This window comes from Branchiostoma belcheri, unplaced genomic scaffold, assembly GCF_001625305.1.
Source record: "Branchiostoma belcheri isolate BF01 breed outbred unplaced genomic scaffold, Haploidv18h27 scaffold84, whole genome shotgun sequence".
NCBI classification, from domain to species: Eukaryota; Metazoa; Chordata; class Leptocardii; order Amphioxiformes; family Branchiostomatidae; genus Branchiostoma; species Branchiostoma belcheri.
Genome location: NW_017804509.1, coordinates 1490414 through 1505663, shown reverse-complemented (window position 1 = coordinate 1505663; position 15250 = coordinate 1490414). Strand labels below are relative to the sequence as shown.

The following is a 15250-nucleotide window of genomic DNA, read 5'->3' as shown; positions in this document are numbered from 1 at the left end:
GCCTGTATTCTATATAATAACAGCAAACGAAGGAGGGGCAAAGGAAAGGTGATAGTAGGTTTCTGGTTCTTTTGTGCATGCTTCTTGATTTTAAGATTTTTGTTTAGTTGCCATTATGTATGAGTATCTAAAGAATAAACAATGGAGGCTCTCATATATATATGCAATGTCATGTCATGTTTGTGTGTCGGTAAGTCTTACTGATGTTCCAGATTTCTCAAACTTTTACATAAATATTGACATCACCTGTTTGCTTTTGTGGTTATCTCCATGAGTTTTATAATAAGAGGGAAATGTGACATTAAACTAGTTACCGTGTAATAAAAGAGTTACGACATTATAGAATTTTGCCAAAAATATAATATCACATTAGGTCATAAGTCACATGTTTCCCTTCGCATTCTACCAATAGAAGTTGTCGAGTATAAATTTATTTTCTGTAAATTGTCACTTTCTGCAAAGTTGCTCTCTCAAACATGTGCAACTTTGCAACCAAAGGATTGTTAAAATACATGCCTTTTAGTTTGGTGTTACTATTGATGATTCTGGTTAGGGTGGGAAAGGCACCTGAATATAGGTTGCAGTACTTCTGTCAACCGCAGCGTGTCTCTTTTGGACCGTGCGTGAGGTGACAGCGTCCTACTGACCGGTCCAACAGGTAGTAACGTCGCCTCCCCCGGTTTGCCTGCAGGCGGTTACAAACCAAACTCAGGCACAACAGACGTGAGACAGTCTTAGATGCTGCTTCTTACACAGTTCCTTCAAGACTTCTTCATTTTCTATACATTTTAGGCAATGAAAAAAATACTCTGGTTACTTTGCGTCGTTCAAACCGTTAAAAAAACCTTCGAGATTGGGGATAGAATTGACCCCTTATTTTTGACCCCGTCATTATTTCGAGCGCCCCCAGGATATGGCACGTCAACACAAAATGGCTTTTCCCACCTGGCTACTCTTGTTGCGAACGCAGCCGACGCGCTCGGAAGTTGGTGTTCGGCTCTCGGCAATCTTCGGGTGACTTCGGCATCTGCTCGATCGTATTGTAGAGGTTTGGGTTTTGAAAACACATCAAAATAACCCAAACCTCTGCTTGGAGAGTAAGTAAATAAGGACATAAGATGTGCTACTGCATTCCACGTGCACTTTATTCCGTTCCCTACAAGACTATAGGATCAAAGTAACCAGCAAGGCTGTTAAGACGTTGAAAATTTCTTGCAAAAAGCTAAAGTTTCTTAAAACAACATTTAAATGTTATTTAGAACGCCCTTACTTCAACTGTGCCTGGTTTGTGTAGTAATCACTACGGGTTTATAATAAAGTCTGATGTCTATATAGGCAAATCTGACATCCTTGTCTCATGGTTCTGTTTACATGAACAAATCATTCGCTCCAGTGAAGTTCGGCCTCAGGTGATGCAGGTAAACCGGACCGACCACGTCGTCACCTCACCTGTGGGCACACACGTCATCCAGTTGAGGCTTGGGTTTTGTCTGACGAGGTCTTGTCGGACATTTCTCGAGAATTTTCCGCAAGGTTTCTCGAATATGTCGTCCAAGAAGCTGTTTCCAAACGGCGAGGCAGCTCGGGAAGGTTCTGTAGGTCGTCATGGAAACCGGCGAACCAATGGAATCGTCCTGGCGCTGTCAGGACTCGCAGCTGTGGTGAGTGTCGTCACCCTACTGTTCGTCGGGCGGGAGCTTACGTTCCTACGGGCCCAACAAGAAATACTACGCAGGGTTCTACACGACCAACAAGCAGCATTGTACGGGGATCTCCGAGACCAACAAGGAAGAGACCATGACCAGTTGGTGCTACTGCGCAGCCAGCTTCAGGACCTGATGCAAGGGAAGCAAGAGCTAGGAGCTAAGGTATAGAAGAATACTTTTTTTAGAGGAAGTTTAGGTCGCTGCGATCCCTTTGTCGTCTCTATACACACAGGTACCTAACTCTCGAGCGAGAGATACTGAAACGTGTGGGTACTGAAACAATGTTACTTTAGGTATTGAGTGTATGTAGGTATAGGTACGCAGAGAGCACAGCGTTTGCGACATGGCAGCATTTTTGAAATCTCCATTTCCTCATGACGTATGAGGAAACGCCATATTGGTCGTCTGACATTTAGAGGGAGCGGCGTGACGTCAGCGTATAGCCTCAGTACCAGGCTCTGTGGAGGACGAAAACTACTTTATACACAGAGGTTCTAAAACCAAAATCCAGCACATCCACATGCAGCGACATACATAGCCTAGGTCAAGCACAGGAACAAGTACACGTAGAGGCTAGTGCTTAACCGGAATCTGAGACTAGAGCCTGAGAACCGAGACTAGAGCCTGAGAACCGAGACTAGAACCCGGGACCCGAGACTAGAACCCGGGACCCTTTGTAACGTTTTCCTATCTTAGCCAGATGTAGCAACATTCCTATATTTTCATGTTATATAGCTTTGTGTCAGGAGATGAAAACGTCAACAAATATCCAAGGTCATGCTTCAGTCTATGGGCACCGTTTATGCACGCATGTAAAGCTAAGAGTTGACATAGGCAGCTTTGTTGTGCTCTGACTTAGAAGCAATAAAATATTTATCACCAGCAAAAGTAGCTAGAACATGTGAATGCTATGTAATTTTCTGATTGTGTTTAGGCATAGTAACGTTATAGTATAGTCTATACCAAGCAGTGTGGCTGTAGCTGTTCACTGTAACGGAAAGGTCGATTATTGCCTTGTTAACAGACCAGTGAACAACTCTCCCCCGAGGGTCCAGCTAGCTCAACTGAAGACTGGCGACGTGATGACAGCGCCACCTTTTGGAAAAGTGCGGAGGTGCACCACAGATCCAAGAGGGAGGCGATGGCCAACACTGTTCTCTTCCATGGCAAACTTGGAGGTAAAAGTTTCGTGCGGCTCTTCTGTGTGTGTGTGTGTGTTGTTGTTGTGTGTGTGTGTTTGTGTGTGTGTTTGTGTGTGTGTTTGTGTGTGTGTATGCGTGTGTGTGTGTATTCGTGTGTGTGTGTGTGTGTATGCGTGTGTGTTTGTGTATGTGTGTGTGTGTGTGTGTATGTATGTGTGTGTGTGTGTGTGTGTGTGTGTGTGTGTGTGTGTGTGTGTGTGTGTGTGTGTGTGTGTGTGTGTGTGTGTGTGTGTATGCGTGTGTATGCGTTGAATAATAAATGGATGAATGTTTGTCAAACCAGCAGGTCTGGGATGTCCGTCCGGAGCCCCCGGGAGGGATGGAAGAGACGGTCTGCAGGGCCCACCCGGTCCACCCGGACCCCCTGGACAGGTAAACGTGCAATGTTGAGAAACTAACTAACAAATGCTCCGTACAATGCACTACTTTACATCGACAGTTCGGTTTACAGAATGTCAATTTGAAATGTTTCAATTTTGCATAGGGATGATTTTGGGTCAATTTGCGTATCAGGAAGGAGACATACCGCATTTGCCCGGAGATGTTAGCCTCCCTCGTTAATGTTTGATCTTGTCATTTTGCTATAAATATGTTAAAACTGAAATTTTGGTTATTTGTGTTCTGTTAAAGTTTGTACATGTATTGCTCATGTTTTGTTCTGACTTTGACTTTACTCCACTCTAGTTGATGTCCAACTTCAGTTGTTATTTCGCTATACATATGTTAAAACCGAAGTTTTGTTTGTGTTTCTACTTCAAGTTTTACAAGTCCTGTCCTGTTATGACTTCAAATTTATTCCACTATAAGACTGTTATAGACTGCCCCCTTCTAAACTATCTTCTTCGAAGCTGAAGGGGTCACATAGCAGTCTGACAATTTGATATACATGTATAACATTGATTGAATAAATACATTTTTGAACCAATCTATTTGCACACATACTTGATAAACGAAAGTTTCTGCCTGACACACCAGTGTTGTAGTGAGAGGCCAACTCCCTCAACAGAGGTGGCGACTACTTCGGCGGTGACTCCCTCAACAGAGGTGGCGACTCCCTCCCCAGAGGCGGCGACTTCCCCGAGACCCACATCCACTACCCCGGAGCCATCTGGAGGTGCAAAAGGTAAGAACCCCGCCCGGCACTTTGCATTTTTGTTGTCTTTGAGGTGGTGACTTCCCCTCGTTATGCAGGAAGTACAGCAGCCCCGAGACGCACACAAGTCACTGCAGCCACTTCTGCGGAAGCAGGTGAAGATGCACAAGGTAAGAACCCGGCACTTTGTTGTCCTTGAGGTGGTGACTTCCCCTCGTTATGCAGGAAGTACAGCAGCCCCGAGACGCACACAAGTCACTGCAGCCTCTTCTGCGGAGCCATCTGGAGGTGCACAAGGTAAGACCACAGGACTTGTCTCAAGGATAATGTCCTTGCTTGTCTCTTTTTGGTACCATAATTCACCTGACTTCACCAGTAAAGGTTAGACACCTAGGAGGCAAATGAGATCTAGCAATAGCTGACACATAATTCAAGTAAGACGAAAATACCACTGATATTAACGTCCCACGCAGGTATCCAGGTCCGTCTTGCTGGCGGCCCCACCCCGCTTGCAGGCCGAGTGGAGGTGCGGAACGGGACCGGCCCGTGGGGTTCCGTCTGCGATGACCGGTGGGACCTGCAGGACGCGCGCGTTGTCTGCAGGCAGCTCGGCTTCGGGACGGCCCTGGAGGCGAAACTGGCGGGCCATTTTGGGGAGGGTTCCGGGAGCGTCTGGTGGGACGAGGTGGCCTGTGGAGGGGACGAGACGAACCTGGGAGACTGTCCTGCTGAGCCCTGGGGACAGAGTGACTGTTCACACAAGGAGGACGCAGGAGTCGTCTGCGAAGGTACAAACCCAACTCGATGAGGTGGATGTTAACCTTTGCCATCCATTGTCATTGTGGCATCTTTCTGTTTGTTTACCTGTCTGTCTGTCTGAAGACAGCATAACTCAAGAAGATGTGGATGAATCTGTATGATGCTTGATATGTGAAAAGGCGTCGGCAAAATACCTTATTCGCACAATAAACGAGAGGCCCTCAATACATCAGTCATAAATGTGAACATCTTTTTGCGAAGGTCGTGACGTCGTGGAACTCTTGTATATATAAAATCATTTTAGAAACCAAGATTTTAAAACATGAATTTCTGTGTACAAGGTAAGATGGCTGTCCGGTTGGCTGGCGGTCACGTGCCCTGGGAAGGACGAATGGAGATCCGTCCGGGAGACAAGTCGGAGTGGGGTGCCGTGTGCAACACCAGCTGGACCGAGGCAGAGACTGGTGTCGTGTGCAAACAGCTGGGGTATACCGGAGGCGTGAGTTCAGCTCCTACAGACATCCCTACAGGTACAGGCCGGACCTGGCTGGGTCACCTCACCTGCAGTGGGACTGAGACTGACATCGCGTCCTGTTCATTTGGCTGGGACTCCAACAACTGTTCAGAACATAGACAGAACGTACAGCTCGTCTGCACAGGTTGGTGCTCACAAGTTTCCAGATTCAGCTAATCAGAACTAGAATGGGGCAAGCTAAGCAAAAGAATGAAAGTAATGAAAGTTCATCCTTGTTGGTAATTACATGTTTAGAGTTAAAACGTTTGGTCCAACACAAAAAAAAGTTCTCTCACCTAGAGCTTTCGACCAGTCACTCTGGTCTTCCTCAGTAGACTAACCCAGTGAAGCTTGTCACGTGGCTTCTTTGAAGTGTGACGTCAACACTGGGTCAAAGATATCTGGTAGACGATGTCGGCCCCCGTCGCCGTTCAATGAATGGTGGGCCCTGATGTATATGACCTTTTTGTGCTATGAACTTTTTTGTGTTGGACCAAATGTTTTATTTCTAAACAAAAGTCTAAGATGTAGCGCAACACCGAATAATCAGCAGTCGAACCCAGAAAACCTAGAACCAAACCAAACAACAAAGATAACTTTTTCAGTTCGCATTCTGAGGTAAATGTATAGAGATGTATCTTATAAATGTATCCCACTCTTAGATAAATGAGTGGAAATCTATCTAAACACTCTGCCTTGGGTTTCCAAGTCAGTCTCTAACAGTTTACATCGTGAAATGTTTAGGTGTCGTGTCCGTCCGGCTTACTGGAGGCCAAACTCCATGGGAAGGTCGTGTGGAGGTCCGGGCCGGAAGCGGAGACTGGGGGACGGTCTGTGATGACGGGTTTGATGACAGGGACGCTCAGGTGGTCTGTAGACAGCTCGGGCTCGGGCTGGGGTTTGCCAGGGTGGGCGGAGTCTTTCCAGAGGGGACGGGAGACATCTGGCTGGAAGATCTCAACTGCGAGGGAAGCGAGTCTTCTGTGGCGGACTGTGAGACCAGCAGGTGGGGAGACCATGACTGTACCCACAAGGAAGACGCGGGAGTCACCTGTGTTCCAGGTATGGTGTGAACTTACTTCGTCAAAGTTATCATCACTACTGTCATTACAAAATATAAACAAGCATTCTATTTCTGCGCATCATCCAGTCACACTGACCGTCTGTTATTAATCATCACACAGCGTCAGACTGCGCGGAGTACTATGCGGCAGGAGAGACTACAAGCGGAGTCTACAACATCACTGTCAACTCCTCTAGCGTAGAGACCTACTGTGACATGGATACCGCGGGTACTGTATGGGGAGACAAAGGGATCTGTCATATATATATATATATATATATATATATATATATATATATATATATATATATATATGTGTGTGTGTGTGTGTGTGTGTGTGTGTGTGTGTGTGTGTGTGTGTCTGTGTGTGTGTGTGTGTGTGTGTGACGGATTGCTTATTTCAAACGTTTAATTCCTTTCTTTTAGTTCAGATATTTGATTAATTTGTCTCTGAGGTAGGAAAGTATAATAAGAATATAAACGTTGGTTTCTGTCAATTGGGTTTTCAGGAGTTGGTGTCAGGTTCATTGTCAAGGTACTGTATGTGATTGAAGTAATAGTATTATTCCTTCTGGTGCCTTCCACACAGGGGGTGGTTGGACCGTGATCCAACGGCGGCAGGACGGGTCGGTTCCCTTCAACCGGACCTGGGAGGAGTACAAACACGGGTTTGGGAACAAGAACGGGGAATACTGGCTTGGGAACGAGAACATCCACCTCCTGACCAATCAGAAGACTTATAGCCTTAGGGTGGATCTCGAGGATTGGCGCGGAGAAACCCGGTACGCAACGTTTTCCAGTTTCAGGTGAGTAAAACACCCACAGGAAAAGTATTGTCAACTGAATACACATTAAGATATTTCCAGTCAGAGTGCCTTTATCCGAGGGAACTTTTTCTAATCTATCTATCTATCTCTCTCTCTCTCTCTCTCTTATATATATATATATATATATATATATATATGAGAGTGTGTATGTGTATATGTATGCGGAATTAATTCGTTAATGTATGCCTACTTATCGATGCACGTGCTACAAAGTATGTGAGCGCCATTATTAAGGTTATATAATATTTCCATCCAGGGTGTCCGGTGAGTCGGACCAGTACCGGCTGACCGTTTCCGGGTACAACGGCACCGCGGGAGACTCCATGTTTCACAGCAACGGGCAGAAGTTCTCCACTGTGGACAGGGACAATGATGGCTGGAGCAGCGTCCACTGTTCTCAGCGGTGGGGACAGGGCGGCTGGTGGTTTGGGAGCTGCAGCCACTCCTTCCCCAACGGCCGCTACCTGGGCAACTGTAGGAACTCCTGTCCATTCGCGCAAGGTGTGACGTGGTACCACTGGAGACGCCATACTTACTCGCTGAAGTCTGTGTCTCTGAAGATCAGGCCATGAACAACACGAGTACGATATGCCACTACCGGTGTGATATGTGTTGAATTTCCAAATCAGTAAGATTTTTTAAAAACTAACATTGAATGTTTGATTATACCCAATTGCGTTATACGTGGTCGAGCCATAAACAACTTATCTGCATTACCCATGCGATATCTGTTACCATTTTTAAATAAATTGTATAAATCGGAATGAATCTGATTATATCCGATTTTGCTCAGAATGACAATCACACCTGGTTCACAAATAAAACCCAACCATGTGTTTCTTAAGCGCGCACGATGTAACAGTCGACCATACAATCATTCAAGCTATCATCATCATCATCTGGTCAAGCTAGCATACCTGCACTAAACAAGCGTTTGGAAGATTTTTGGTATCTTCTATTCTATTTTAGCCATTAAGGCTGTACATTAACATACTTATTTTCACTAATCTGATGATAACGCTTTCTATTGAATTTGAATGTTTTGGCAATTATACTTGGGTCAGCAAAGGCAGACTATTGAATTGGTGATGACTGACGTAAGACAAAAAGTATAAGTAGATCAGAATCTAAGTTAAAATACAAATCCCAAGGTTTCAAGGACTTCAAATCCAAAAAAAATGAAATAAATTAATCATTAGAATATATGCTGGAGGGCGATGCATAATGATACTATACATTGGGGTAAAAAAGAAGCTTTAAGGAATCTTTTTGAAAAGCTAGGAAAATCGGGTGCATTCTTCAAAACAAGTAACAAACATGCTGTGTTGAATAGTTAAATGGCATCTTTTTAGATTAATGCCAGTGCATGTAATGTAGTGTATTGTAGCAAGATGTTTTTGATTAAAACAATTAAAACAAATAAAACTCGATTCTTTGCAATTTTTCTTTCGTATGCTTATCGGTAGATATTCGTGAAATCTAACACGATTTATTTATCTTTATTTATTTATTTATTAAGGCATGGTGACCGTGGAATAGGTGGACCTAAGTACACCTTTTCAAGGCCACCATGCCGACAAATGAATAAACAATGTGAATAAATGATGGCAAGAAGGGGTTGTCGAAGAGTGTAATAAAAGCGAAATCTACAGTGACCACCTGTCTACATATTTTATATATCATCGGTCCTGAATGGTCTCTGGCAGTTTTGACTGTTGTATATTCTTCCGACACTCTAAAATTGTGGAAACTCGATGGCCCATTCGATAGCCATAACGGTTAATCCCCTAACTTAGCCATCGTTTTCATATCCACAATAACCCTACCTAATAGCCCCCCCCCCCATTTCATAACCACAATGGTTAATACCACTAACATAGCCCTCCATTTGGTAGCCACAACGATTCATTAAACCCTGCCTCATGCCCCCGATCGATACCCCGTCTGAAAACCACAATGGTTAACCCCCTGCCCTATCCCCCTGATTGAAAACCACAATGGTTAACCCCCTGCCCTATTCTCCTGATTGAAAACCACAATGGTTAACCCCCTGCCCCATTCCCCTGCTTGAAAACAACAATGGTTAACCCCCTGCCCTATTCCCCTGCTTGAAAACCACAATGGTTAACCCCCTGCCCTATTCCCCTGCTTGAAAACCACAATGGTTAACCCCCTGCCCTATTCCTCTGCTTGAAAACCACAATGGTTAACCCCCTGCCCTATTCCTCTGCTTGAAAACCACAATGGGTAACCCCCTGCCCTAATTACGCCCCCATTTGATTCATCATTCATCAGTCTGATATAAATCAGACTCTCAAACATGTGAAACTTTGTAGCCAAAGGATTGTTAAAATACATGCCTTTTAGTTTGGTGTTTACTATTGATGATTCTGGTTAGGGTGGGAAAAGCACCTGAGTATAGGTTGCAGTACTTCTGCCAACCGCAGCGTGTCTCTTTTGAACCGTGCGTGAGGTGACAGCGTCCTACTGACCGGTCCAACAGGTAGTGACGTCTCTCCAGGTTTGCCTGCCGGCGGTTACAGACCAAACTCAAATACAACAGACGTGAGACAGTCTTAGATGCTGCTTCTTACACAGTTCCTTCAAGACTTCTTCATTTTCGATACATTTTAGGCAATGAAAAAATGCTCTGCTTACTTTGCGTCGTTCAAACTGTTAAAAAAACCTTCGAGATTGAGAATAGAATTGACCCCTTATTTTTGACCCCGTCATTATTTCGAGCGCCCCCAGGATATGGCACGTCAACACAAAATGGCTTTTCCCACCTGGCTTCTCTTGTTGCGAACGTAGCCGACGCGTCCGGAAGTTGGTGTTCGGCTCTCGGCAATCTTCGGGTGACTTCGGCATCTGCTCGATCGTATTGTAGAGGTTTGGGTTGTGAAAACACATCAAAATAACCCAAACCTCTGCTTGGAGAGTAAGTAAATAAGGACATAAGATGTGCTACTGCATTCCACGTGCACTTTATTCCGTATCAAAGTAACCAGCAAGGCTGTTAAGACGTTGAAAATTTCTTGCAAAAAGCTAAAGTTTCTTAAAACAACATTTAAATGTTATTTAGAACGCCCTTACTTCAACTGTGCCTGGTTTGTGTAGTAATCACTACGAGTTTATGATTAAGTCTGATGTCTATATAGGCAAAACGCACATCCTTGTCTCATGGTTCTGTTTACATGAACAAATCATTCGCTTCAGTGAAGTTCGGCCTCAGGTGATGCAGGTAAACCGGACCGACCACGTCGTCACCTCACCTGTGGGCACACACGGCATCCAGGTGAGGCTTGGGTTTTGCCTGACGAGGTCTTGTCGGACATTTCTCAAGAATTTCCCGCGAGGTTTCTCGAAGATGTCGTCCAAGAAGCTGTTCCCAAACGGCGAGGCAGCTCCGGAAGGTTCTGTAGGTCGTCATGGAAACCAGCGAACCTTAGGAATCTTCATGGCGCTGTCAGGACTCGCGGCTGTGGTGAGCGTCGTCACCCTACTGTTCATGGTGCGGGAACTTACGTTCCTACGGGCCCAACAAGAAGCCTTACAAGATCACCAAGGAAGAGACCATGACCAGCTGGTGCTACAGCGCAGCCAGCTTCAGGACCTGATGCAATGGAAACATGAGCTGGGAGCTAAGGTAGGGAAGACTGCTTTATTCAGAGAAAGTTTAGGTCGCTGCGATCACTTTGTCGTCTCTATACTCACAGTTACCTAACCTAAACGTGTGGGTACTGAAACAAGGTTACTTTAGGTATTGAGTGTGTGTTTATATAGGTACGCAGTGAACACAACGTTTGCGACATGGTATCATTTTTGAAATCTCCATTTCCTCATGACGTATGAGGAAACGCCATATTTGTCGTCTGACATTTAGAGGGAGGGGCGTGACGTCAGCGTATAGCCTCAGTACCAGGCTCTGTAGAGGACGAAAACTAATTTATCCAGAGGTTCTAAAACCAAAATCCAGCACATCCACATTCAGCGATCGTTAGCCTAGGTGAAGCACAGGAAACAAACGCAGAGACTAGTGCTTAACCGGTATCTGAGACTAGAGCCTGAGAACCGAGACTAGAGCCTGGGACCCTTTGTAACGTTTCCTATCGTAACCAGATGTAGCAACATTCCCATATTTTCATGTTATATAGCTTTGTGTCAGGAGATGAAAACGTCAACAAATATCCAAGGTCATGCTTCAGTTTATGAGTACTATTCACGCAAGTATGTAAAGTTCAAAATTGCAATAAGCAGGTTTGTTGTGTTCTGAATTAGAGACAGTGTAGTCTATACCAAATCGTGTGGCTGTAGCTGTTCACTGTAATGGAAAGATAATTGCGGCCTTGTTAACAGACCAGTGAACAACTCTCCCCCGAGGGCCCAGCTAGCTCAACTGAAGACTGGCGACGTGATGACAGCGCCACCTTTTGGAAAAGTGCGGAGGTGCACCACAGATCCAAGAGGGAGGCGATGGCCAACACTGTTCTCTTCCATGGCAAATTCGGAGGTAAAAGTTTGCGTGCCGGCTCCTTTCTGTGTGTTTGTGTGTGTATGTGTGTGTGTGTGTGTGTGTGTGTGTTTGTGTTTGTGTTTGTGTGTGTGTGTGTGTGTGTGTGTGTGTGTGTGTGTGTGTGTGTGTGTGTGTGTGTGTGTGTGTGTTTGTGTGTGTGTATGCGTGTGTATGCGTTGAATAATAAATGGATGAATGTTTCTCAAACCAGCAGGTCTCGGATGTCCGTCCGGAGCCCCCGGGAGGGATGGAAGAGACGGTCTGCAGGGTCCTGCCGGTCCACCCGGACCCCCTGGACAGGTAAACGTGCAACATTAGCAAACTAACAAATGCTTAGTACAATGCACCAGGAGGTATACTTTAATGTTTCACGATTGCAGGGTGTAATGTTTCAAGAGCCCATGTTTGTACTGGGAGAGTGATTGGGTGAAATAAGTTGTTCCTGATCGCAAATATAAGTCAGCCATTTTAGTTAGTGTCGAACATGTCATTTCGCATATGGCTAAACTGAAATTTAGTTATGCTCTATCTTATTCAGTTTTTACATGTATTGCTCGTATCATGTTCTGCTCTGATTTTGACTTTATGCCACAAGACTTTTATAAACTAGCTTCTTCAAGGCTGTTGGGGTCACATAGCAGTCTCAACATTGGATATATAATTGTCAACTTTAATAAACAACTTTTGAAACCACTGCGGTTACACAATTCATAAATGTATTCGAGATACATTGAATGAACGTTTCTGCCTGGTACAACAGTGTTGCATTGAGAGGCCGACTCCCTCCCCAGAGGTGGCCACTACCCCGGGAGCTGTACAAGGTAAGAACCCGGCACTTTGTTGTCTCTATAGGGTAAACCGAGTTTCACCTGACTTGAAATAGGGCCCCAAATGATGACTCTCTGAATCTGAATTTATTGCCTGTACCAATGATAAATAATTCTGTGCCTCCCTATCATTAACCAAACTGTGCCTTTATCTTATTCCTTATCCCATCCAGCGTCAGACTGTGCAGATCTCTACGCGGCAGGACAGACTACAAGCGGAGTCTACAACATCAGACTCGGTTCCTCTAACGTGGAGACCTACTGTGACATGGATACCGCAGGTACTGAATGGGGAGACATCGAACTAAGCAATCTGTCAGTATATATATATATATATATATATAAACTAACAGATTGCTTAGTTCGAACGTTTAATTCCTTTCTTTTACTTCAGGAAAGGTTGATTGATAAAACTATAAACGTTGGTAAGTTTTTGTTAATTGGGTTTTCAGAAGTTGGTGTCGGGTTTATTGTCAAGGTACTGTGTGTGATTGAAGTAATAGTATTATACCTTGTGTTGTCTTCCACACAGGGGGTGGTTGGACCGTGATCCAACGGCGGCAGGACGGGTCGGTTCCCTTCAACCGGACCTGGGAGGAGTACAAACACGGGTTTGGGAACAAGAACGGGGAATACTGGCTTGGGAACGAGAACATCCACCTCCTGACAAGTCAGAAGAACTACACCCTCAGGGTGGATCTCGAGGATTGGGAAGAAGAGACCCGGTACGCAACGTACTCCAGCTTCAGGTGAGTAAAACACCCACAGGTTGAGTAATGTCAACTGAATACACATTAAGATATTTCCAGTCAGAGTGCTTTTATCCGAGGGAACTTTCTATTGCAGCATAGACGATGTCAATCAGTACAAACAAACAGCAAAAAGTGAACATTTCTCTACCGCGCCATTAATCTATGGGACACCCTGCCACCCAGTAACAAAACACTGACCAGTCCACATCAATTCAAAAAGGCCATCCGCCAGTTGTACATGAGATAATTTGTATATATTCAGGTAAGTTATGATCGTTTTGTTTAACTATCATGATTATGTATGTTCATTCTCTTTTATTTTTGCTGTCAGTATGTTCGTATGTTTATATGTTTTGAACCCTGGAAGATTAGTCATTGACTAAAGGGTATCCAAATAAATTGAATTCAGTACGTGTGACTGTGTATATGTGTGTATGTGTGTGTTTGCGTATATATATTACATGTATGAGAGGGTGTATTTGTATGTGTAAGCGCAATTAATTCGTTAATGTGTGCCTACTTATCGATGTGCGTGCTACAAAGTATGTGAGCGTCATTATATAATATTTCCATCCAGGGTGTCCGGTGAGTCGGACCAGTACCGGCTGCACATTTCCGGGTATTCAGGCGACGCGGGAGACTCCATGGCGGGCGGCCATACCCTTAACGGGCAGAGGTTCTCCACTGTGGACAGGGACAACGATGTCCACAGCAGCCTCCACTGCTCTCAGGCGTTAGGACAGGCCGGCTGGTGGTTTGGGATCTGCAGCTGGTCCAACCTCAACGGCCGCTACCTGCGCAACTGTAAGAGCTCCTGTCCACTCTGGCAAGGTGTGCTGTGGAACACTTGGATAGACCTGCGTTACTCCCTGAAGTCTGTGTCTATGAAGATCAAACCATAAGCGACACGAGTACGATATGCCACTACCGGTGTGATATGTGTTGAATTTCCAAATCACTAAGATTTTTTAACATTGAATGTTTAATTATACCCAAGTTGCATAATACGTGGTCGGGCCATAAACAACATATTATCTGCATTACCCATGCGATATCTGTTACCATTTCTAAATAAATTGTAATTTATAAAATGGAATGAATCTGATTATATCTGATTTTGCTCAGAATGACAATCACACCTGGTTCACAAATAAAACCCAACCATGTGTTTCTTAAGCGCGCACGATGTAACAGTCGACCATACAATCATTCAAGCTATCATCATCATCATCTGGTCAAGCTATCATACCTGCACTTAACAAGCGTTTGTAAGATTTTACTGGTAATTTCTATTCTATTTTGTTTTAACCTTTAAGTAGTTGCTTAAAAATGCCTAAAACATACTTGTTTTCACTAATCTGATGACAACGCTTTCTATTGAATTGTATCTGTACGTTTTGGCAATTATACATGTCAATACTTGGGTCAGCAAAGGCAGACTATTAAAATGGGTGATGGCTGACGTAATACTAAAAGTATAAGTAGATCAGAATCTAAGATAAAATACAAATCTCAAGGTTTCAAGGACTTCAAATCCAAAAAAAATGAAATAAATTAATCATAAGAATATATGCTGGAAGGCGATGCATAATGTTACTATACATATTGGGGTAAAAAAGAAGCTTTAATGTATCTTTTTGAAGAGTTAAGAAAATCCGGTGCATTCCTCAAAGCAACTAACTAAGCTGTGTTCAATAGTTAAATGGCAACTTATTATATTAATGCCAGTTCATGTAATGTCTTTTTTGCAGTGTATTGTAACAAGCTGTTTTTAATTAAAGGAAATAAAACGTGATACTTTACAGTTTTTTCTTCCATATGCTTATTGGTGGATCTTCGTGAAATCTAACATGATGGTAAGAAAGACTGAATGTCTAAGCACTCCATTTCATAGCGACAATGGTTAACCCCCTGCCTCAGCCCTTCATTCGATAGCTACAATGGTTACCCCCTGCCTTAGCCCCTTATTTGATAGCCACAATGGTTATGCCTTT

General features: G+C 44.2%; 1 protein-coding gene across 2 annotated transcripts; it reads left to right on the top strand.

The window, feature by feature from the left end:
* The first annotated feature begins 1443 nt into the window (after window positions 1–1443).
* On the top strand, window positions 1444–14768 carry LOC109486936 (fibrinogen-like protein 1). Of its 2 annotated transcripts, none has more exons than XM_019790842.1 (7): window positions 1444–1868; window positions 11521–11674; window positions 11892–11977; window positions 12438–12498; window positions 12678–12785; window positions 13037–13253; window positions 13834–14768. In XM_019790842.1, exons 1-7 carry the CDS (start codon window positions 1545–1547, stop codon window positions 14156–14158), a joined length of 1275 nt encoding a protein of 424 aa, XP_019646401.1. In that variant the 5' UTR covers window positions 1444–1544; the 3' UTR covers window positions 14159–14768. The 2 variants fall into 2 exon arrangements, with proteins under 2 accessions (XP_019646401.1, XP_019646400.1); XM_019790841.1 differs by having other exon boundaries at window positions 11889–11977.
* The last annotated feature ends 482 nt before the right edge of the window (window positions 14769–15250 follow it).